The sequence below is a fragment of the Eublepharis macularius genome, chromosome 12 (genome assembly GCF_028583425.1).
Source record: "Eublepharis macularius isolate TG4126 chromosome 12, MPM_Emac_v1.0, whole genome shotgun sequence".
Taxonomy (NCBI): Eukaryota; Metazoa; Chordata; class Lepidosauria; order Squamata; family Eublepharidae; genus Eublepharis; species Eublepharis macularius.
The window spans coordinates 14714379-14738954 of NC_072801.1; the positions used below are offsets into that span (position 1 = coordinate 14714379).

Here is a 24576-nt window from a genome sequence, read left to right on the forward strand (position 1 = left end):
CACTAAAACAGCATCCCTGAAAATTGTACGCATTGCCCAACAAAGCCTGGTGTTTCCTGTTTACATTATGGCTTTTTACTCATATATCAAGACAACAGGTGTTTAGAAATGCTACTCATCTTTTGGCTATAACAGCAAACAGCCCTTCCTCTCCTTAGACTGGATTCGACGTTTTCCCTCATTCACCTTCTACCTCATCACCTCTGCTGCTCCACTTCTGCGGCTACCCAATCTCACTGTCTTCGCAGATCTCAATGTACTTTCCCCGTGCACCAGACAACCAGTTTCCTACCCAGCAGCCACTATGATTATGAACATTCCATGACCAAGTCTTCCCCCTCAGAAATTATTCTGCTGTTGAACATTTGGTGACATCACAGCAGCTAAGCCAATGTCTCACTGTGGGGTTTGTATATAGTCCACATCCTAGCCTGTTTATGGGAAACATTGCATTTTGCTCCACAAGTAATTAAACATTCTCTGCTTAGCACCTCACCTCAGGCCTGCCACTTACTTGCCACCTCTAGCGGCCATTGATGCTGAGCGCGAACCAGATCCGAGTACTGTGCTGCTAGCTGTTGGGCCAAGACAGATTCTTGGGAGACTGAGAAAGGCACTGTAGTCTGGCCATATGGATTTAAGGTCAGCTTGAGCAAGGGAGAGTCCCTAGGCCCTGGGAAGGTCTTGGCTACAATCAGGGCGAAGGCGGTGAAAATCAGAGGCACCAGGAATTGCGCTGCCACCATCTTCCAATTGCGCCAGCTGTATACGGCCCTCTTCATAAACATGGCGTAAAACTGCTGGCAGCAGAGGTAGAACTGAGAACAGAAATACAGAATAGGTACAGAATAGGTAAGGCAGGTCCCCTTGGACAGAATATCTAACATAGAAGCATCAGTGAGTTCTTTTCTGCTAAAAATACTGTAGTCCTCCAGAAAAAAAGAGGATCACGACTGAAGGTTCACTGTTAACACCACTTCAGTTCCCAGTGGTAGCAAAAAGGGCAAAACAATATAAGGAACCATCAGGAAACAGAATGACAACAAAGAGGCTCAAATGTATTGGCGCATCAACATTCCAGAGAGCCAGGCATCCAAATATTACGGCGATTTCCATGTACCTTTTTAAATAAATGAAATGCAGACCTGGAGGCTGTAAACAGGGAGCCAAGGAAGGGCAAATGAGGAGGTTTTTCTCACAACCAACCCCCTCATACCGTCTCCCCTTGTCTCGCAAGGAAAAGATAAAGGAGCGTACATATTTTTAATGGGGGGGGGGAGCAGATTTGTAATTGTTAGCGGAGAAATAGCCAGCAAGGAGAAAGTACAGCTTTTGCTTTTCACTGAACTTAAAAAAAAAGTCTGTGGAAAATCACACAAAATTATAGATAAAGCACAACTTGTTCCTGTGCAGTTTTGACCATCCTAACTGGAAAATGGTATTTCAAATGTGGAAAGGGCACTGAAAACAGTAACTAAACATTACCTTGTAGGTTAGAGTGACCAAGATTATACAAGAGGGTTTGGTAGAAAGTACCATCACATCATAGCTAACTTATGGCAATCCCTGCTGGGGTTTTCAAGGCAAGAGAATAACAGAGGTGCTTTGCCATTGCCTACCTCTATATAACAAACCTGGTCTTCTTTGGAGGTCTCCCATCCAATTACTAACCAAGACCGACCCTGCTTAGCTTCTGAGATCTGACGAGATCTGGGTAGGGCTTTATAATTTAGAAAAAATAATGGCGAACCTTTTCCACGATCTGCCTGTTCAGAATTCATAGGGAGTGTTTTTAAATGGGGAGGCATATAATTCACCCCAGCCCTGCAAAAGCTGCCCTCATGAGAAATTGCTCTTTCTTTGCCTTTCAGTTCCTGCAATGGCGAAACTCACTGGTCTTGTCATACCAGAGCACCCACAGAAACGTACCCCTGTGTTTAGCTTCACATTGGAGCAGTCTTCCGTGATCAGGGCTCCACTGTCATCTGTCACGTCCGTCATTCCGCTCAGGCTGCTGGAGTCATCCATGGCCCAGTCATTGGACCGCCGCTCATGCTGGTACTGTAAAGCCGGTAGCTGGATGGCTTGGATGTCCATGGAGGAGTCGACCAGCTTGCCAACTCTGCAAGAAAGAGGCCGGACCCACATAAGTGAAGAATATCTGTATTGTTTTGGTTTCTTTTACCTTAAAGAAGCTTGAGAATCAAATCTTATTTTTCAAAATAAACACAGATTTTAGCCCTCCAGAGGGCAAAGATTTTGACAATGCGTAAGCTGGATGTGCATCAGGCTTGGAATCTAGGTACAACTTGCAGAGCGGAGGTATTTTTGACTCCAACTTCCCAAACTCAAGCCATAAGCCCCTGCTACACATCGGGATTGCACTAATGCCTCTTGAATCCTATCACTCCTGATTTATTCTCTAGATTTTTATCCCACCCATCTTCAAAAAGAGCACATAGTTTCCCCCCTTTTCCCACTCCTATTTTATCCTAACAGCAATCCCAAAAGCCAGTGTGGGTTAGTGATCAGTGTGCTGGTCTAGGAGCTTGATGCATATCCCCCACAGTGCCACAAAGCTTATAGGAGGTGAGCTTGGGCCAGTTAACATCTTTCAGCCTAACCTACCCCAGAGGGTTGCTGTGAGAATAAAATGGGAGAACCATACATACCACAATTAGTTCCTTGGAGGAACGGGAGTACAGAAAAGGGGATGCACAGCTTAAGTTGAGAGAAAAAGAGTGGATCAGGGCACATCAGGGCTGAATGGAGTCTTGAACCTAGCTCTCCCCAGTCTAAAGGGTAGAATGTTATCCGCTATAACCAGGGCTTTTTTTTCAGCGGGAACGCAGTGGAATGGAGTTCTGGAACCTCTTGAAAATGGTCACATGGCTGGTGGCCCCGCCCCCTGATCTCCAGACAGAGGGGAGTTTAGATCGCCCTCCGCGCCGCTGGAGCGGCGTGGAGGACAATCTGAACTCCCCTCTGTCTGGAGATCAGGGGGCGGGGCCACCAGCCATGTGACTATTTTCTCCGAGGGCAACCCACTGAGTTCTACCACCTCTTTTCCCAGAAAAAAAGCCCTGGCTATAACAACATGTCTTTCCTTGTATTGCATTATTTCAATCTCTGGGATGAAAAGGTTTGAACAGAAATCAGATTTCTGCCAGCTGGTGGGAAACACCTTGTCTGTCCTCCACCTTTAAAAGCTTGGCTTGGAGGAATCAAGGAGTCAAGAGATAATCATTACCGATTGCTATACTGACCTGCTTTCAGAGGCACAGGACAGAAGCTAACAGCAAGAGCTGACAACCCTAGCAACGGTGAACTGCATGCCCGGTTCTCCCCATTACCAAATCCTCTACAGGGCCTACCTGAGGAACACTTCTTCCATGGTAGTGACGGAGGCACCGTAACTGGCAATGCCCAACTCATCTCGCCGTAACTCCAACTCGGTGAACAGAGCCTCAAACCTGGAAGTGCAGGAAGGTGAAAGGATTAGAAGTGGAGGGGCAAAAGCGTCATATGACACAAGTTGTTAGGTGTTCTCTGTAGCCCACAATGAAGGTGTTGTTTACCCTTTAATAACAACAACATTCGATTATATACAGCCCTTCAGGATGACTTCACACCCACTCAGAGTGGTTCACAAAGTATGTTGTCATTATCCCCACAACAATCACCCTGTGAGGTGGGTGGGGCTGAGAGAGCTCTGAAAGAGCTGTGACTGGCACAAGGTCACCCAGCTGGCTACAAGTGGAGGAGTGGGGAATCAAACACAGTTTTCCAGATTAGAGTTCTGTGCTCATAACCACTACACCAAACTGGCTCTTTTTAGAGCGGGGTGCCACAGATTAACTGTAAAAATAATAATGCTAAAATAAATAACTATTGTTTTATATTTTATCCTAAGCTGCCATGAAAATCCAGTTTGGTCCAAAGGCCATCTACTAACGTAATCAATAATACAGCACAAATACACATTTAATTACAATAGTAGGGCCATTCTCTCTAGCAGATGAAATTCATGAATCTCTACGGATTAAGGATTGTGAGTATCCGAAGAGAAGCAGGAAAGAAGGCACAGCCAAAATACCCCAGAATTCATGATTTTTGGATTAAAGAGTAAGGTCCAGCATAGATGCAACACGGGGAGTGGAACAAAGTATTTCACACTCTCTCACCCACCATGTGCAAATTCCCAACACCCCTCCCTAACCAGAACTGTTGCTATGCATCAGCACCGTTAACCCTAGTTAAAATAACCTAGGGAGATTCCTAAATTGGGGGCATACAAACATTACTGTGCAAAACAGCAAACGTCCAAGGGAAAACAGGATTTGGTAACTAACCACCTGGAGAAAGGGAAAGACCTCCACAAAGTCAATGTACAAACACAGTACAGTCCTATTCTGTAGGAAGTCTGGGGTGCTTCACCCTGTTACCCTGATGCCATAGAAAGCCCTGGTTCCTATCCATTCACAACCAACACCACTCATGCTCATGACACTTTGGCAAATGTGGACTGGGTTCCAGCGAGTGACACGGGCAGCATTTACCTGTGTGTGCTCTCTTTGGGAAGAATGAAAGAAAGCTCTGCTCCAGCGTTGCTTTCCAGGGTGGCTTTGGGCACGTAGTGGTAGATGAGGCGGGAGATTTCGCCAAGGTTACAGCAGGGCTCCTTGACCATCACCATGTGGTATCCTGCACCTGGAGGGGGTTGAAACAAGAGAAGGTTTTCTAATGAGTTGGGCCTAACTCTTCTGTATTATGTATTGTCGAAGGCTTTCACGGCCGGAGAACGATGGTTGTTGTGGGTTTTCCGGGCTGTATTGCCGTGGTCTTGGCATTGTAGTTCCTGACGTTTCGCCAGCAGCTGTGGCTGGCATCTTCAGAGGTGTAGCACCAAAAGACAGAGCTCTCTCAGTGTCACAGTGTGGAAAAGATGTTGGCAGGTCATTGTGACACTGTGACACTGAGAGATCTCTGTCTTTTGGTGCTACACCTCTGAAGATGCCAGCCACAGCTGCTGGCGAAACGTCAGGAACTACAATGCCAAGACCACGGCAATACAGCCCGGAAAACCCACAACAACCATCTTCTGTATTATGTTTGGGGCAGCTCAAGGAAGTAGAAAGGAGACAAATTATAGTTATGTTAAAAGATGTGGGCTGGGCTGGTTCAGAAGAAGATATGTGTTCAGTACAGTGACATTTCAGACAGAAAACATGGAAGCCGCTATCCTCACACATGCTTCTGTGATTTCCATGCATGCTGAATGTGGTATTGGGCATGGCATATAAAATCCCAAGAATTTCAGTTTTTGTTCTCTCTTTTCTTTTTTTTTACGAACAAGTTTCTAGCCCTGATGGCTGAAGCTGAAAACATGTAAAGAACTCTCAGGAGCCAGAAGGATTTCCAGGAAACGGGGTGGAGAATTCAGCACCCTACACTATTCCCTCCCATGGACAGAAGAAGTAGAATGCATTATGCAAAATTTAAAACCAATATACTGCATTCCTTTTTTAAACTCAGGAACACCTACTGCTCAGTAGCGACAAACATGGCAGAAGGTTCCAGGTTCTTCCCCAAACTTCTCTAGGTAAAGGAGGTAATAGATGTTGGAGAAAAACTTCCTCTACCTGAGGTACCAGAGAAATTCTCCTGGGATGAATCTCCTTACGCACAATAGTAAACAACAGTGGATTACACAGTAGTGTATGACTCAATATAAGGCAATTTCAGGTGGGTGTGTTGGTCTGCAGTAGAAGAGCAAGATTCAAGACCAGTAACACCTTCAAGACCAACAAGATTTCCAAGGTGTAAACTTTCAAAGGAAGCTTTGACTCTCAAAAGCTTATACTCTGGAAATCTTGTTGGTCTTAAAGATGCTACTGGTCTCAAATCTTGCTCAGTACAAGGCAACATGGTAAGTTAATAGAGAAGGGGTTGTGACTCAGTGGTAGAACATGCACTTTGTGTGCAGAAGGTCCCAGGTTCAATCCCAGGAATCTCCAGTTAATGGATCTCAGGTAGCAGATGCCAGGCCTTTCTGAACAAGACCATGAAGGATTTCCACCTGGCAGGGCAGACAACACTGGGTTGAATGAATGCGACTTGGAAAACAACGTACAGATTGCTTGAGGGTAACATGATTACAGATCTGGAAGTCTCGGTAGCAGAAGAGCCATTTGAGGTGACCCACCCACGGTGCTCTTGCTTCCATGCAGTCCCTCCCACTTCTGGCCAACAGCCAGAGTTAGAACCAGGAGAGTCCTCCTCACCATATTTACGCTTGAGGAAGAGTGAGGACCCACAGCACTGAAGCTCTCCCTTCGCCAGGATTGCGATGCGGTCCCCCAGCAGATCCGCCTCGTCCATGAAGTGCGTAGTGAGCAGGATGGTGCGAGTACTCCGCTGCTGCTGCAGGAGCTCCCAAGTGGCTCGGCGAGAAACAGGGTCCATGCCCGATGTTGGTTCATCCAGCATTACCACCTGGGTGACAGGAAGGACGGGCTTTGCGTCAGCAGAGAAGAGCGTGCAAGCATTTAAACCAGCATGGTACACAAAAGTGGGATGGGGTGCACATTCGCCTGATCCTCTCCTGATTCCCAGCAAAGGGCCAATTGAAAGGCATGCGTGCATTTGCCAACTGATATGAGGAATGTGCATTTTGCACAGATATTTGCATTTGGGGAGGGAACGTAGCTCAGTGACAGAGCATGCGCTTTCCACATATAAGGGTTTATCCCAGGGTTAAGTTGCTGGTATCTCTAGTGTGAGGTGGTGGTTACGGGGAGACCTACGTTCAAAGCCCTGCTTGCTGTCCAACTTGCTGGGTGATATTATAGGAAAAAAGAAAGAGGCTACTCCGGTACAATTGCGTGGGAAAGAGAGAATGACTTGCGGGAGCCATATATAAGAAAGCAATATAATTATGTAATCAAAAACAATCAATTTCTAGTGCATTTGCTACTCAATATTATGAATCATATAGACACAGTTCAATAAAGATAGTCCAGGACTTCCATCGTTGTGTGTGTGTTCTTTTGTCACGACGTTCAAAAGAATCTTCGCAAAGACTTCTATTGGAAGGAAAACGGACAAGGTACTGTTCCAACGAAATATGCAGCCACGCCCGATCTGGGGCCGGCTAAACACAGATTTCGTCCCCTTCCTCAGGGGCATGGTTCACAACTGTAACAACGGCGGCAGTTGTATCTTCTTCTGCGCGTCGTCTAATTAACCATATAGGGCTTAAATACCATCCTCAATGTGCTCTACTTAAAGAAACATATTTAATTAGAGAAAACAATTCAATAAAAGTTCAGTATTTAGACCTGTTGGTCTAATTGTCTGTAGAGTGACAATCCAAAACGCTTCCCTTTTTAATATATTATTTTGATTTACCTGTCCCTTTGTTAAGACCTCAAGTACCGAAACTTTAAAGGAGGTCTCATCGTGTTGATGTTCAATAAAGTGGGAAACTAAAGGTGCCTCCATTACCTTATGTCTAATCCTAGACGTATGTTCTAATATCCTCGTTTTTAAAGGTCTTATTGTGCAACCAATAAGTGGTTGCACAATGCGCAACGACGCGCAGAAGAAGATACAACTGCCGCCGTCCAGGTGTTGTGAATACACGCGTCTTTACTTTTTATTACTGAAACAAATTGAAATATAGTGAATTGAACAGGTCAGTGTCTTTAGATATTGCATGAATTATTTTTGAATATTGTATAATTCAATTCTGCGATGATACTTTGGAATGCAACATAAGATTATTTTGTTACAGTTGTGAACCACGCCCCTGAGGAAGGGGACGAAATCTGTGTTTAGCCGGCCCCAGATCGGGCGTGGCTGCATATTTCGTTGGAACAGTACCTTGTCCGTTTTCCTTCCAATAGAAGTCTTTGCGAAGATTCTTTTGAACGTCGTGACAAAAGAACACACACACACAACAATGGAAGTCCTGGACTATCTTTATTGAACTGTGTCTATATGATTCATAATATTGAGTAGCAAATGCACTAGAAATTGATTGTTTTTGATTACATAATTATATTGCTTTCTTATACCGCGGGTGATATTATAGGGCAGTCACTGTCTCTCAGTACTGTTGTGAAGAGAAATCAGAGAAGGGTAAACTATATATGCCACTCCATGTACCTTGGAAGAGTGGGTTAAAATATGTAATGAATAAATAAAGGATCTGAAAGAGCAGGGCTGGAAAAAAACCTGTACTAAAGCCTCTAGACAACTGATACCAGTCAAGGCTCTGGTACAAGATACCAGCGAGATAACTGATTCATTCAGTGAAAACCCTGGAGTGGCGTCACAAGTATTCTCATTTTTCAGATGAAGGACTGAGGCTCAGAAAAGGCAATAAAGCCTCTCCTGGGATTCAGTCTAACAGTCCACCCACTGGATTCTATTAGATTTACTCAGTCTCAGACAAAATGGTTTGGGAGCACTGAGAGATAGCATTGTGGAAGCTAATTTGGAGCGGACCTGATCAGGGTTGGGAGTCAGTCCCATGTCACCCACTTGGACCATTTAAAATCAAGTGTTTTTTTCACATTCTTTACATTCCTCATTGACTTTTCTACTGGAAATGCTGCACAATTGCTACAGAGCCCCTGACAATTCTGGGTCATCTAGAGCACATATTTGACTCATATGGGCCCAACAGAGGCTCTGAATAAACCAAGAGTACATCCTAGAGCACCCATGCATTTAGATATTGCCAGTGCAAGATGTTTATTTCCTCTTACAACTCCACAATAATAAGCACTAAAGACTTACTGGATTTTTTAAATGAAAGATAGGAATCAGTACATTGTTGCAACAGATCACTGTAACACTATAATGACCTACTAATTCCCTTTTTTAAGGAGCCCCATGGTGCAGAGTGGTAAGCTGTAGTACTGCAGTCCAAGCTCTGCTCACGACCTGAGTTCGATCCTGGCAGAAGCTGGGTTCAGGTAGCTGACTCAAGGTTGACTCAGCCTTCCATCCTTCCGAGGTTGGTAAAATGAGTACCCAGTTTCCTGAGGGTAAAGTGTAGATGACTGGAGAAGGCAATGGCAAACCACCCCGAAACAAAAAGTCTGCCAAGAAAACGTCATGATGCGACATCCCTCTATGGGTCAGTAATGACTCGGTGCTTGCACAGGGGACTACCTGCCTACCTAATTCCCTTTTTTAAAAACTTGGGGAGGGGGAAGAAATGGCGGCCATGGGGGAATTTAAGCAAGGAAAGTGTGGAGAAAACTCTTATTTGGATGCTCTGTGGCAATGAGAACTACACAGGGAAGCAGCCCAGGAAAAAAATCAGTAATGGAGGGCAAGCTGCCTTTCAAAGAAACCTGCCTGCTTTGATTGTTCTTCTCCCTGAGGAATTCCTGATAACTTTCCAGGAAATTCTGGGGTTTGAAAATAACCATTTTAAAAGAAAGCGCAGGACACAGGCACCGTCAACAACCAAATAAAAAGAAACGCCTGGGACTTGCCTTGGAGTCCCCAATGAGTGCAATGCCGATGGACAGCTTGCGCTTCATCCCCCCAGAAAGCGCCTTCGACAGAGCCTGGCGCTTCTCTTCCAGGTTGAGGATCTGCAGGATCCGGTCAATCTCCTCTGGGCACTTCTCTGCAGGGAAACCTTTCAGCTGAGACAGACCGACAAGAAAAGAATTAGCACAAAGTCTGAGAGCCGGTGTGGTGTAGTAGTTAAGAGTAACAGGACTCTAATCCGGAGAGCCATGTTTGATTCCCCACTCCTCCGCTTGAAGCCAGCTGGGTGATCTTGGGTCAGCCGCAGCTCTCTCAGAGCTCTCTCAGCCCCACCCGCCTCACAGGGTGATTGTCATGAGGATAATAATAACACTTTGTAAACTGCTCTGAGTGTGGCATTAAGTTGTCCTGAAGGGCAGTATATATATCAAATGTTGTTGTTGTTATTTGGGGGAGGGGTGCTTTTATGGAAACAAAAGTACACAGCAAGTATCTACTCCTTGGTGATGAGGATGAAAATAGTATCAGAGGTTACACACAATGTGGGCATTAGGCTGGAGGCACCCCAGTGTCCTAGAACTGAAAGGCGCGTGAGTGTATTCACAGCCAGCTGCAGTGGAGAGAGGCAACCGAAAGAGGTATATGTGCTCCTTTCATCCATCCATCTGTCTGCCCACGCAGGAACCATATACCTCTCCTTTCCACACATGGCCCAGGGCAAAAGAAGCTTTCAAAATTATTGCAGGAACTATAAAAATTACAAAAAATTCATCACTGGAACAAAGCTAAAGTCAGATTTTTAAAAAACTGATCACATTTTTATCTCAACCTTCCTCGAAGGAGCACGAGTGTTTCTGTTTGTGTCTCCATTTTACCCTCACAACAGCCCTGTGAGGTAGACCAGGCTAAGATCACGTGACTGGCCCCAGGTCATCCAGTGGCTGAGTAGGGACCTGAACCCACTAGTCTAGTCCAATGCTCTGCCATGCCACCAAAATAAATCCAAAATGAGTTTTTTTACTAAAAGGTAAGAAAAATTAAACAGCCTTCACCTGGAGCTCTAAAGAGAGTAACAGAGGCCTGTAGCTCCCCCACACGAGAGAGAAGTTCTCTCCCTTTGACTCTGCACAGGGCTCAACTTTTAGAAAATTATTGTCACTGTGCCTATAAGCAGGATGAGTGCTGCACAGCTGTGTCCTACCGCTGGTATCTATGACCATATTAGGCAACCCGAGCATGGACATGAGCCTGGAATGACATGGGCAGATTGAAGTAAGGAACCGCTGTAGCTTTGATCAGAGATTACCCCACAGTAGAAGAAGAGGTGCTCTTCCACTGTCATGTGATCAAAGAGGACATCATGCTGGGGACAAAGGCCGAGGCTTTTTCGGATCAGAACCATGTCCTGGGAGATCTCATAGCCGTTGATGTAGGCCTGGCCGCTTGTCGGAGGATACAGTCCTAGGGAGCAACAGAATTTAAAAAAAGGTTTCAAACTGATCAGACAAAACCCCCACAAAAGGCTGAGAGATATTAGAGAGCCAAGAACGGGAGAGGCTGTGGCTCACTGGTAGAGCATCTGATTGGTATGCCGAAGGAACCAAGTTCAATCCCCAGCATCTCCAATTAAAAGGCTCAGGCAGTAGGAGATGTGACAGACCTCTGCTTGAGATGCTACAGAGCTGCTGCTAGCCTGAGTAGCCAGTACTGACTTTGATGGACCAAGAGTCTGGCGTAGTATAGGGCAGCTTCCTGTGACTTCCTCTGGGACTTCAGCTCCTCCTTGGGTGGGCGCTTAAGCAGACATCACAGTTTTGATGCTATTAAAAACATGAACTCTGAGCCTTGATGATTTCATGCTCTAGTTATGTCAAGCATTATAAACGTATCTGCAAGTGGATACTGTGTTGTGACAATCCCTAAAATCTTCTCATTCTTTTAAAACTAAACGACGTTTCCACTCACTACAAGGTCTGATTTGCACCTGCGTGTATACATCAATTGCAAAATCACCTGTCAGCATGGACAAAGTCGTCGTTTTCCCGGCGCCGTTGTGCCCCAGAAGTACTGTGATCTGCCCTTCATACATGTTAAGGGTCAGGTCCCGGACTGCCTCTCTGCTCTTGTTCCCCACCCTGAACACCTGCAGACAGTCGAGAGAGAAGATAGTTTCATATGGGTAGCTGTGATGGTCTACAGAAGAAGAGCAAGAATCAGGTCCAGCAACACCTTAAAGACCAACAAAATTTTTCAGGGTATGAGTTTTCAATAGTCATGCATCCTTCATTGGATACAAGAATCTGATGAAGGTTGCATCTGACAAAGGGAGCCTGACTCTCGAAAGCTCATGTCCTGGAAAGTCCTGTTGGTCTTTAAGGTGCTACTGGATTCAAACTTTCAAGAGGACACCCATGTTCTCTTTCTTTATAACTGTTTCAGGATTCACAGGTTTCTGCAACAAAACATAACCACTGCCTCCAAATTTAATATCAGAACACAAGATGGAGCCTGCAGGATCGGACCAATGTTCTATCTAGTCCAGCTTCTTCAGCCACACAGTAGCCAACCAGTTGCCAAGAAACAGGGCATGAAGGCCAAGGCTTTCCCTGATGTTCTCTGCTAACACTGGTATTCAGACATTTAATGCCTTAAATATCATAAAGGCACCACTTCCTTCTTGCAGAATTCTGTGTTTCCCGAAACCCCATGCAGGTATCATATATGCAGGGCTTTTTTTTAGGGGGAACGCGGGGGAATGGAGTTCCGGTACTTCTTGAAAATGGTCACATGGGTGGTGGCCCCGCCTCCTGATCTCTAGACAGAGGGGAGTTTAGATTGCCCTCTGCGCCGCAGAGCGCAGAGGGCAATCTAAACTCCCCTCTGTCTGGAGATCAGGGGGCGGGGCCACCGGCCATGTGACCATTTTCGCCGAGGGCAATTTAAAAACTGCCCCCTTGTTCCAGCTGAACCAAAGTAGCATCATTGTGCAGTCCTGAGTTCCACCACCTCTTTTTCCAGAAAAAAAGCCCTGCATATAAGGATGACAAAGCAGGTGATGAACTGAACAAGAAGATGAGCGCTTCATCAGAAATGTGAATTAAATGAGGATGGCTTCATGTAATGGGTTGTGCCAAATTTGAAACAGTAGTAACTAGGGGGGGGAAGAGATGGGGAGGGAATGATTTAAAGTGTCACATGGGTGGAAGGGAGGGGGATGAGAGGGTGTTAACCCCTTTCTCTGCTTTTCACCCCAGTTGCTTTTCTTCAAGCAGCAGCCGCTTCCAGTCTTGGAGCCTGACTGGTAAAAATAATCCTAAACTTGTTGTGAAGTTTTGTGATTATGGGAGGGCAAAGAATGAACAGTGAGGAGGAGTCAACTGCTCCTGCCTGTTTAAAATTACCCCTTTCCCTATCATGCATTTAGCAGTAACCTGTCTCCTCCACACAGGCCCCACTGTAAGGTCTACTTTGGCTCAGACACGGGCCCATGTTTGGCTGGGACTGTCCACTTTGGCTCAGACACAGGCCCATGTTTGGCCGGGACTGTCCACTACGGAGGAAGACATCAAGATATAGCTTTGCATTGTAGAGGAGGAGGATGGGCAAACCTTATGCCGAGGAAGTCCACCCAGCATATTACTGAGCTTCTTGTTTTGAAGTGCCGGCAGATAAGCTTCCGAGGAAGTCCTCATTTCCTAAGAGCATTCTTTGAAACCAAGGCTCTAATCTATTCTCAGAAATCCTCAAGTCAAGCAACCCTGGCCATTGTCTCCAACTGCAGGAGAGCAAGCAGCAGGAACCCACCTTGGAGAGGTGCTTAATCTTGATCCCCGACACCAGGTCTGATGGCTCCTCTTCTATGTACTGGCTTTTCAGGGCTTTCTCTGGGTCTTCCTCTTCTTCCTTCTCTTTTCCTAAGACTGTCTGGGGGCTGCTGCACCAATACGAAGGCTGCAGGTGGCAATGCAAAAGCGTCATTATTTCCACAACACCTTGTAATTTGCAACAGATTTCCTTCATGCTAACAAACATTTGGTAGTGAAAGGCATTAATATATTCTGACCCCTCCTCACCGACTAAAAGACTAAAGTTGAAAGGATCACTCCTTCTAACAATCAAGCTGTTTACACTTTGTAAACACTCTGAGTGTGGCATTAAGTTGTCCTAAAGGGCGGTATATAAACTGAATGTTATTATTACCTAGCCAACTGCAAGATAAGCTGTATAAACCATTAAAGATGACAGGAAAAGTTAAGTGAGCAAATCATCATTGGTCCATTCTAACAGCTACAGAACCATTTATCTGCTACTGTTCACTGTTTAGTGAAGAGTCCACTCGCACCTTTAAGACTAACCAACTTTATTGTAGCATAAGCTTTCGAGAACCACAGCTCTCTTTATCAGATGCATCTGATGAAGAGAGCTGTGGTTCTCAAAAGCTTATGCTACAATAAAGTTGGTTAGTCTTAAAGGTGCGACTGGACTTTTTACTATTTTGCAACTACAGAATAACACAGCTAACTCCTCTGGATCTATGTCCACTATTTTTAACTGACTGTCAAAGATGAAAAGAACATTTGTGTGGTTATACAACCTGTTAGCAAAAACTACATTTGTTCATACAAAGTTCACTAGAATACACCTGTATTCCTAAAGTATAATGTGCTCTAATCCATAATCCAGACTCACCATAATGAAGAAGTACCAGGGATGTGGGATGCCATACTCTCCGGGGAAGACGGCCTCCACGTACCAGGCCACCAACCCGTACAGTACCGAGTCCAGAAGAAGCATCCCCAGAACGTGAGCCATGGTGAAATTGTCATCCACGCTGACCGGCGTCAACAGATCCCACCACTGAATGCCGGTGCCTGGAACACCAGGAGAAAGAGTGTTTCACCTTGATATGTATTTTAACTGCATTTTTAAATTTATAACCCACTTTCTTCCTAGGCGGGAACCAATGCAGTTTCTCACATTGTTCTCCCCTTCTCGACCCTTTCCTCCAACAACAACGATCCTGTGAGAGTGACGGGCCCAAGCACACCCAGAAAACATTCCCAGTAAGAATAGGAGTTCAAAGCTGTTATCTCCCAGATCCTAGTCTGATACTTTAACCACTATGCTATGCCAGTCGTCACAACAACCCCCAGGGTTTTTTTTCTGGGAAAAGAGGTGGTGGAACTCAGTGGGCTGCCCTCGGAGAAAATGGTCACATGGCTGGTGGCCCTGCCCCCTGATCTCCAGACAGAGGGGAGTTGAGATTGCCCTCCACGTGGAGGGCAATCTCAACTCCCCTCTGTCTGGAGATCAGGGGGCGGGGCCACCAGCCATGTGACCATTTTCAAGAGGTTCCGGAACTTTGTTCCCCCGCGTTCCCCCTGAAAAAAAGCCCTGACAACCCCTACACTTTCCCCACCTGATACTTAGTATATGTGCATGTGCCATTAAAGCCACGCATTAAAAGCAACAGTGGATTTGACTGAAGTGTTCCCCCTCCCACCCGCCCTGGCTTTACATCCTCTCAACAAAGGCAACCAGTCAAGAGCATACATTTCTGATCAGGCCAATGAAAGTCTCGCCAGCCGACCTCCCTAATGGAAGGAAACCATCCAACTCACCTTTCCCTTCAAACATGCCGATCAGCTGGGCTCCCATGGCCATGCCAACATTGGACACGAGGCAGGACGAGAGCTTCTGGCTGTGGGTCATGAGGTCATAACGCGGGGAAATGAAGAAGTAGGGAATGTAGGAGAAGAAATAGAGGAAGCCGCCAGCAGCCGCCGCCACGTTTGCTGCGAATGCAGAGACAAGGAATGACGTTCAGAGCAAATGGTGTAGGGACAGTCATTTCTGATGCACTGAGAGTGGATGCACACATCCAGTCTGGTTGGGGTCGGCCACTATTGCTTCCTGCTTGGGCTGTGCTGGGCTTGTGTAGAATGGCTTGTTGAAATACACACAAATGCATGAAGTTGCCAGAGGCCTTATCAAGCTCAAACATCTCCTCTGACTGGCAACGGCTGTTTCAGGTCCCAGACAGAAGTCTTTCACATCACCTGCTAACCTGGTTCTTTCAGGTAGAGATGACAGAGATCGAACCTGAGACCTTCTGCATGTCGAGCATGTACTCTGCCGCTGTACTATGAGCCAGGTCAGGAGGAAAGTCCTGCAACAGACTCACTTCCTCGACACTGCCCATCCCTCCTTCATACCTGGCTCCTTTTTCTTTGTGTTAACAGAAGCTAAACCTGGCTGTTTTTGCAGTCCTGGAACCCAGAAATCGTTTCCCACTCTCGAGGCTCATGACCTTAGCCCTTCTTTCTTAGGCACTACGGCCACAACAATGTACCCTCTAAGCTGTGCTGTGAGCCAAAAATCTACTTTGTGAGCTGAAACAACAACTTGCATTAAAGTTTTAAGCGCGCCTCCTTAAAAAAAAAATGTATTTCAGTCTATGAACATACAAAACATAGAAACAAACTACAGACCACTTTAATTTGGATTGTTTCTTGCTTAGAAACAACGATGCAAGCAGTCATTCATACACGGTTTCTAAATATCAAACTAAATTACTCTGCAGGTAAAGTTATTAATACTTCTCCTCAACTGTGTGATATACAAATATAAATATACAGGGCTAATTTTGAGTGGGAACGCACAGGAACACAGTTCCGGCAGTTCCCCAAAGAGGTCTCATGGCAGGTGACCCTGCCCACCTGACTCTCGGCCATTTTGGGCCTGTTTCAGCCTGGATTGGGGTCGAAATGGACCGGATTGGGCCTCTGACGGGTGGTAGATCACTCTCCCACTCAGCAGTAGCCCGATCCTGACCATTTGGGGCCCAATTTCGGCGCTGAATGGCCAAGATTGGGTCCAAAACAGCCAGGATAGGTGATGTCAGGAGTTATGCTAATGACACCCTTCCAGTGATGGCAGGGGGTGTGACATATGATAATGAGTTATGCTGATGAGTTTCTCCAGCTCTTTTTCTGCGAAATGACCCCTGTAAATATATCTGAGAACATGTGCTAGGGTCTGCATCCCATCCTGGGCACATGTTAGCTTTCTCTATTCCAACCAGACTGTAGCAGGTAGGCGGAGAGATTTACAGTATAAGCCTGTACAAAGTTAACTCCAGTCTAAACCCATTGATTTCTAGCCTCTGTAAATTCCAATACATTTGGCTGGCAACGTCAAGGCAAAGCAGCAAATTAAAGACAATTGGAAAGAGGTCATTGGAGAACCGTTTGATTTTTTCTTTAGAATATTTATGTACCACCTGTACAGAGAGCTGCTTGAGGTGGCCCACAAACAAAAACCAACCATTTTTAAGAAGTCAGGATGACAGGAGGGAACATTTCCAGAATGCTTTGATCTATCGTTAAGACACCCTACAACTGGGCCCGTCAGCAGGTCACAAGCCAGTTAACATGAACAGGGTCAAAACCCAAACCTTTGGAATTGTCTAGTAACTACTGGTTTCGGACAAAGCAAAAGAGGAGATTTTGTGGCACCAAAAGAGTTTCCGTTTGGTAGCCCTCTTGGTCTGCATTAGAACAGCAGGATCGGAGTCCGGTAGCACCTTAGAGAACAACAAGATTTTCAGTGTGTAAGGTTCTGAGAATCAAAATCCCCTTTTTCTTCATATCTGAAGAAGAGAGGCTTTTTCTTCATATCTGAAGAAGAGAGGTTTGACTCTAGAACGCTCATATCCTGAAAATCTTTGTTGGTCTCTAAGGTGCCACTGGACTCAAACCGTGCAAAATCTTTAAGGCTTACTGTTTACTTCTGCACCTACAAACTCCCCTGTGAACAAGAAGGCCTTCCCTCAGCTTCTGCTGCAGGAGAGAAGGCAAGTCAGGCACAGCTGCCCTTGGAAGCTCACTTTAGCTTCAAATCCAGATTTGGGATTGGGGGGGATGACGAAGAAGGGCTGTGTGAGCCTGCGAGCCTGCAGAGAAGAAGGTGGCTTAAAAAAAGAAAACGAAGAGAGTCAAGCTGGAGCCAGCCCCAAAGCGGCCGCACTAAAATAAACCCTCAACACTGCAATCCTAAGCAGAGTTACTCCGGTCTACGTCCATTGATTTCATTTTAGATAGAGAGGCGCGGCTTGCCAAGACGGGTGGACAGATCCAGTTCTTGGCCAAGTCTGCATTTCAGGCTGTAAAAGTCACTTTGGAAGAGGCCTTGAAAAAAAGGCCTCATCAACAGTAAAGGTCAACCAGCCTCCTGCAGCACCATAATGGTCTCCTCCTCCTCTGGCTGTGGATGGGCATGATAAGCACCTGCCCCAGCCCTCCACCCTCCTTCCCCTCCTCGTTGTCCTTCTGGCCAGCCTCCTTCTGCGCCAAGGCAAAGTTAAATAACACCTTCACCATGGCGGTGGCTGAGGTGCTACCTCCTCTCCTCCACTCTCTGGGGCTGAGGAGCTCTCAGTGGGTTCAGGCTGCACAGGTCAGGTCGGGCCCCATTGATTGGCTCTGCTCTGTCCCCCAGCTAGAGAGCCACTGCCGACTGGAGGCGCTCTCTGGCTCCACCTCCGAAGTCAAGTCAGCCACAGCTGGGACGGGAGGAGAGAAGTGGGACGAGGCTCCATCCCTGCTCCATCCCTATAGGTGCCAGCTGAGTGGGAGGGCAGGGCCACCTGAGAGTTAGTACCTGTGAGCTACAGCTGAGAAGCTGTGAATGGAGGACTCAGAATCTGTGAACGATTGCTCAGCTGCTGACATTAGCGGGAATGCTGGCCACAAATATACTGAATGCATTGATGGGACTGTACAAATGTCAGTGTTATAGACAGAAAGAAAACAAGAACCCACAATGCAAGAAGGAGGAAACATACATTTATGGGAAATTTGTACCAGTCAGGGAAGATCTGCCAGAGGATCCACTCCCTTCTCCCCAAATAGAGGGTACCGGAGGGGAAGGGAGTATTTGGGTCTCCCAATCTCTCCCCCACAGATTTGCCAACTGACTGGGGTGGGGGGGGGGGAACATTGTGGCCTGTTCCTGGTCTCTTAAGAGCATCTAGATCTGTAGCAATCAGCAGGCGAATGTTTTCACAGCACAAGAAAATTTGCCCATTTAATTTCTGAAGATAACGCTGCTGTTAAGGAAGAGGAACAGGAAATAAATTGGGCACTCCACCCATCCCAGGCAGATAAATTCTAGGGGGGAAGTGGGGTGCATGTGGTTGAACAGGCCCAATGAAAGACAAAATTTGTCCCAATGCATTCAGAGTGCTGGTCTGGTTGTAGCTCCTTTAAACAGCAGAGTATATATGCTCTTGAGGTTTGCCATTTAGGGCTCAGGAGTGCAGCTGTGTGTGTGGATTTTCCACTGAGCGGCTCTTTCATCATTAGCCACTCCCGCACAACACCATAATTAGCTCATCAAATCTGGAGCGTGGCATGCTGAGACCAAATCATTTCAGCCACACCAGTTTCCTGACTTTACTTTCACCCTGTAAAGCTAGAAAGCAAACCTTTCCAGCCAAAAAACAAGCCTCTTTGTACTTTGGAACTGGAAGCAATGAAGTCGTGGAACGCTGTAGGGCCTTTGTATGTATGACTGCATGAAGCACGTGCTGTTGGGCCAGGCAGACATTCTGAGACATAGTTATGACTAGCAATGCTGAGTCAAAAGGAGTGGTTCCTGTTGCCCCACAGATTGTGGGGAGCAGGGCTTTTTTGAGCCGGAACGTGCCGGAACACCGTTCCGGAACCTCCAAGAAAAAGCCCTGGTGGGGAGACATCCCATTTCAAGACCAAAAACATTTCCTGGACTTTTCCATCTGGAAAAGAAGGAACCCTGTTCTCGTGCTGTCCTCAGCTGTGCCAACCTGTAGAGCAGGGATTTTTACAGGGTACTGTATGGGTTGGTGGCCTGGAATGTGCAGGAAATCTATACCACTCGTGGATGCTCCAGAACTCTGGGGGGCAAGTGGGGGCATTCAGGATTTCAGGCTGTTCCTTCTGCCCACTTGCAATGGCTTCCGACAGCCAGCACAGGCAAGTTGCGTTGTATATCCTGTCCCACCCTGCGGATAAGAAACTTTTAAAAAAACAGCACCCGGCAAATAAGAATCAAACTGGATGTTAAGGAGTTGGCAAAGGCACACGGGTCTTCAGGGCTTTTTTCTGGGAAAAGAGGTGGTGGAACTCAGTGGGTTGCCCTTGGAGGAAATGGTCACATGGCTGGTGGCCCCACCCCCTGATCTCCAGACAGAGGAGAGTTTAGATTGTCCTCTGTGCTGTGCGGCGTGGAGGGCAATCTAAACTCCCCTCTGTCTGGAGATCAGGGGGCGGGGCCACCAGCCATGTGACCATTTTCAAGAGGTGCCGGAACTCCGTTCCCCCGCGTTCCTGCTCAAAAAAAGCCCTGTGGGTCTCCTTATTTTACTTATTTTATTTACTTCATTCATACCCTGCCTTTCTCCCCAATGGAGACCCAAAGGGACGTCATTCTCCTCTCCTCCATTTTATCCTCACAAAACCCCTGTGAGGTAGGTTAGGCTGAGAGTTTGCAACTGGCCCAAGGTCACCCAGCAAGCCAGGGAGAGCCACCTCAGGCAAAGAAGTCCATAAGGAATGACCGCTTCTTGCAATTCAAGCTAACAAGGAGCTATAGGGAACATGATGACAAACATTTTAAAAATAGGACAAATTGAGAAGATTGACTCTGGAGAATTATTCCAGTGGCCTGTCCACCACAACAGAGGAAAGGAAACCCACATGGGAGTGAACGTGGCTCAGTGGCAAAGCATCAGCTTGGCATGACAAAGGTGGCATCTCCAGTTAAGACAATCAGGCAGAAGGTCAGGGCCTTTTTTTCAGCTGGAACGCGGTGGAACGGAGTTCCTCCACCTCTTGAAAATGGTCACATGGCTGGTGGCCCCGCCCCCTGATCTCCAGACAGAGGGGAGTTGAGATCGCCCTCCACGCTGCTCAGCGTCACAGAGGGCAATCTCAACTCCCCTCTGTCTGGAGAGCAGGGGGCAGGGCCACCAGCCATGTGACCATTTTCTCCGAGGGCAACCCACTGAGTTCCACCACCTCTTTTCCTAGAAAAAAAGCCCTGCAGAAGGTGATGTGATAGGCCTCTTTGTGTGACCATGGAGAGTGGCTGCCATTCAAAGCAAAGAAATACAGCATAGACCGACCTTGACAAAACAAAGGTCAACTCAGTATAAGGCAGCTTCATGTGGGTTTGTGTTCAAACAAGCGATTTCTTCCAAAGTGGGTAAACACAAAGTTTCTTGACTCACCGTCCCTTTGTCGCAGTGGGAAGTGGCAAGGAAATACAGCTCACCTTTGGAGAAGAAGGTGCTGACCATGAAGCTGAAGGAGATGGAGGAGATGGAGAAGACAGCCAGGAAGGTGAACACCAGGGTCGGGTCACTGTTCGTGAGCACTGCCCCTTGCTCACTCACCTGAAAACCCAACACCTTGCATTAAGTTTGGCTTTTGCCTCTGGCATCATCACCGCTGTGCAGAATGCACAAATCCTGAGGATAGACAGAAAATTGAGACCGACGACGCAGTCCTTTCTCCACGGCATCAGCCCCGGAGAGCAAGTACCAGCACCTGGCTGAGACCACTGATTCATGGAAATCAGGGCTTCAAAGGAATAATGGGTAGATCAATCAACTAAAGTTTCAAGTTCATTAACCCAGGAACGGTAACTTTAATCAGATAGGGAGAATTTCATTCATAGAGTTGTACGTTAAGGGACACCCTTTACTTATTTTTAAGTAAAGATGCACTAATGAAACAGGGCATAATAGAGGAAACACAGAAGACATTCTCCAGACAGCAGCTATACTAAAGGTTTGGTAATATACAAATACTTTTCAGCTGAATTTGTTAGTTAAGAGGCAGATGAAGAAATTAACTGAAATGCCTTTCATTGGCTAAGAACCCTAGTGGACGAAGGCCTTTTACTCTGGAGGAATGCAGAAATCGTTCTGTGTATTTAAGTCTCACCAAGGTTAATGGAATTTAGGGGGCACGGACAGCCGCATTTCCCAGCCCAAAGCCTCATCAAACAGGCTGGAGCCCACATTCCAACCAGCAAACCTTGATGTCCCAATGTCCAGCGTCCACTGGGAGAGGCTCACCTTGACGCAAAAGAGCACAGTGACAAAAAAGATGGACACCAAGAGGAAAAGGAAGAACATGAGGAACCAGGCACTCCAGTGTAGCCAGTTACTGAGACCCATCATGCGCATGTACTCCTGTGGACACACAAAATTCAATGTGAGAGCATGCAACGACAGGCAACCATCATGGTTCCTTTCCTCGGATTGCTTTTCCGATCATTATTTAGCTCTGGAATCCCATAATCCCCCCCCTCCCACCGCCTTCCAAAAGCCTTGCTTCCAAACAGTTACAGGGCTTAGTTGTAGTTTCAAACAAAGCGGGGGACACAGGAAAGAGGGCAAATAATTCACAGACATGTTCTTCTAACCCTCAGAATGAACATTTAAGTTTCCTGACCAACAGAACAGCAATCAGAGGGCAGTATTCAATGCTGACATCATCTCTAGTAACTCCTTTTCATTTTCCCCACACATACACAAACAATGTGACCCCAGTGAGCTGTCTTTGATAAGTAATTCTTGCCTGGAAGTACTAGAATCTTGAAACGTGTTTCAAGGTCTTTCCCGCCCATAGAACGATGGGATATTCAGAGGATCATTTGGTCCTGAAACAGTAATTCTACTATATAAAGCAAAGTCTCTCTTTATGATGATCTTCCCGGCTTTCATCTTGGATAGATTCCTTTTCCTCTGTACACAGGCTTCTGTGTGCTTCCCTTGCTGCCAAGACCAAGCCTCTCCCACCTGGGTGACCCACCAAGCCAGAATCAGCCTAGCAGCTAAGAAAACATGCACTAAGAAAATCTGCACTATTTCCTTGCTAGCCACAAGGAAAGAGAAGGAACTAAGCAGAGCCCGGAGGCTCTGACACCCTGGTGAACCAGCCTCTGGTTTCCAAGATTTCGTCAGCAGGCACCATGTGATTTTTCAGACATAACTCTGCAATCGTAACAACTAGAAACAGAGTGTATTAACCACTAAATAGAGGTATCTCAAAATTCTTCACTGAAGCATCTCAAATTCTACAGCAAAAAATAAATAAATCCCTAATCTGTGGCAAATAGGCTCAAGTTCTCCAGTTTTGCATAATTTACTCTGGTCTTGCCTGTTGTAGACAAAAAAATGTACATGGCACTCAATCTCTATGCCTGCTCTCTGGAAATTATATTCAGCAACCCTCAATTTCTTGCATTTCTGATGAAGGGAGCTGGAGTCTCAAAAGCTTAAACCCTGGACATCTTGTTGGTCTTTAAGGTGCTACTGGACTTGAATCTTGCTCTTTTGCTGCAAACCAGCACCTGAAACTACGGCTTGTGAAGTCTCACCAGGTACTGCCCACACACTTTAAAGAGTATCTTTACAACCTAGAGGGCTAGAACTTGATGTAAAGTTGCAGCATTCTGCTGGTTGCTTTTTTAAAATGGAAGCTCTGGATTTTAACTTCCAGGATTCGCGGTTAGCTAGGTACAACTGCCACGGTATGGAATACAAGCAACCCTTGTTTCTAGGGTGGGCCCACCTGGAGAACATCCTCCCTTACCTTCAGCTTCTTCTCCTTCTCATGCACTACGGCACGCACAATGTTGAGCGAGGTATAAGTGAAGCTCAACATGAGCAGCAAAGGGAGCTGGTTCTGGATGGCCAACAGGAAGAGGTCGTTGACGTAGGGCGGGTAAGGGAAGCGCTGGACCACCACAGTTATCCTCTCAAGCAGGTCCGTTGCGGAATCGTTGGCATGGTAACGAATGATGGCCTTGTCCACAGCGTGCTGCACTGCAAGGAAGCCTTCTCGGTGGTAGCCTGAGAAAAGCAGGAATGGGGAGTCAGGAAGGGCGATTTAGAGAGGCATCATACAAACATAAAAGGAGAGCCTTGCTGAGTCACATCAGTGGCCCAGCTAGTTTAGGGTCCTGTTTCACATATTTATTTAATCAAATTTATACCCCACCCTCCCTGCAAACCGGCTCAGGGTGGCTAACAATAGAGGAAACATTATTCCGTTAGACCATTTGCAAATATCTAAAAACAATATTTAAAAACTAATTACAATACAAAAGCACAAAACTGGCACCGTAAACAATACAGGCTACAATAATTATCTAAAAGCATGGGGACAGCTGTGGCACAAACCCAGGTGAGCCGCCGGTGGAGCACAGGATGTGGGGGGAGGTTAGGAGACAATTCGCTGGCTCTCAACCAAAGGCCCGGCGGAACATCTCTGTTTTACAAGTCCTGTGGAACTATAACAAGCCTGGATCTCAATCAGGAGAGTGTTCCACCAAGCCGGGGCCAGGGTAGACGAACGTCCCGTGGGCCGGGGACTACCAAAACAGCCTGCGGGTTACTGCTAAAGACCACGCAGAAAGAAACAACACTGGCAGGGGATTCAGGAGCGTCTGGTGGGATTTCTGCATGCTCCACAGCTCTGAGGTTCCACCCTATCCCTGTTTCATGCTCTCCTACACAATTATTGTGCCCGTTATCCTGGTTCCAGCAAACAAGCTCTCACCAAATAAAACAAACAAAACATCTGCTGCCCAAATAAAGCATGAAAATCTTGCAAATGCATCCCCATAGCCTGAGTTTGCCTAATCGTTCTAATCATAGTGATTTCCAGCTATGGCACCGGGGAATTTTGTAGCTTTAAAATTACAAGCCTCCACTCCTTACACAAACTAGAAAACTAAGGCCAATCTCTAGCTGGCACATTTAATGTTGCAACCAAAAGTGAACGAGCAATTTAGAAGCCCGGGGGTGCTCCCTGGGACAATCGAACTTTTAGAGGACCTAATCCGATTCCTACCACTTACAAGTCCGTATTTTCAGTTATTCTCCCCACCCCCATTCCTTTCCATTAACATGTTGCAGTCACCTCCAGGCATTTTGCAGCAAGAAACCAAACGGATCACTGGCTGGCAAAATGCACATGGCAGGCAGACAAATCCCCCCTACAGCGCATG

General features: G+C 46.5%; 1 protein-coding gene across 3 annotated transcripts in view; it reads right to left on the minus strand.

Annotated features, from left to right (window-relative positions):
- The window catches only part of ABCA3 (ATP binding cassette subfamily A member 3), a 102350-nt gene that overhangs the window by 25535 nt on the left and 52239 nt on the right, over positions 1-24576 (minus strand). For all 3 annotated transcript variants that reach the window (XM_054992485.1, XM_054992486.1, XM_054992484.1), the window contains exons 6-19: positions 23157-23416; positions 21635-21751; positions 20827-20947; positions 15135-15308; positions 14203-14384; positions 13318-13464; positions 11527-11656; positions 10820-10974; positions 9513-9668; positions 6285-6495; positions 4560-4710; positions 3375-3473; positions 1930-2122; positions 515-818 (exon numbers count right to left, since the gene is read on the minus strand). In XM_054992485.1, the coding sequence (XP_054848460.1) occupies positions 515-818; positions 1930-2122; positions 3375-3473; positions 4560-4710; positions 6285-6495; positions 9513-9668; positions 10820-10974; positions 11527-11656; positions 13318-13464; positions 14203-14384; positions 15135-15308; positions 20827-20947; positions 21635-21751; positions 23157-23416 (2400 nt within the window). The remainder of the gene's footprint in view (positions 1-514; positions 819-1929; positions 2123-3374; positions 3474-4559; positions 4711-6284; positions 6496-9512; positions 9669-10819; positions 10975-11526; positions 11657-13317; positions 13465-14202; positions 14385-15134; positions 15309-20826; positions 20948-21634; positions 21752-23156; positions 23417-24576) is intronic.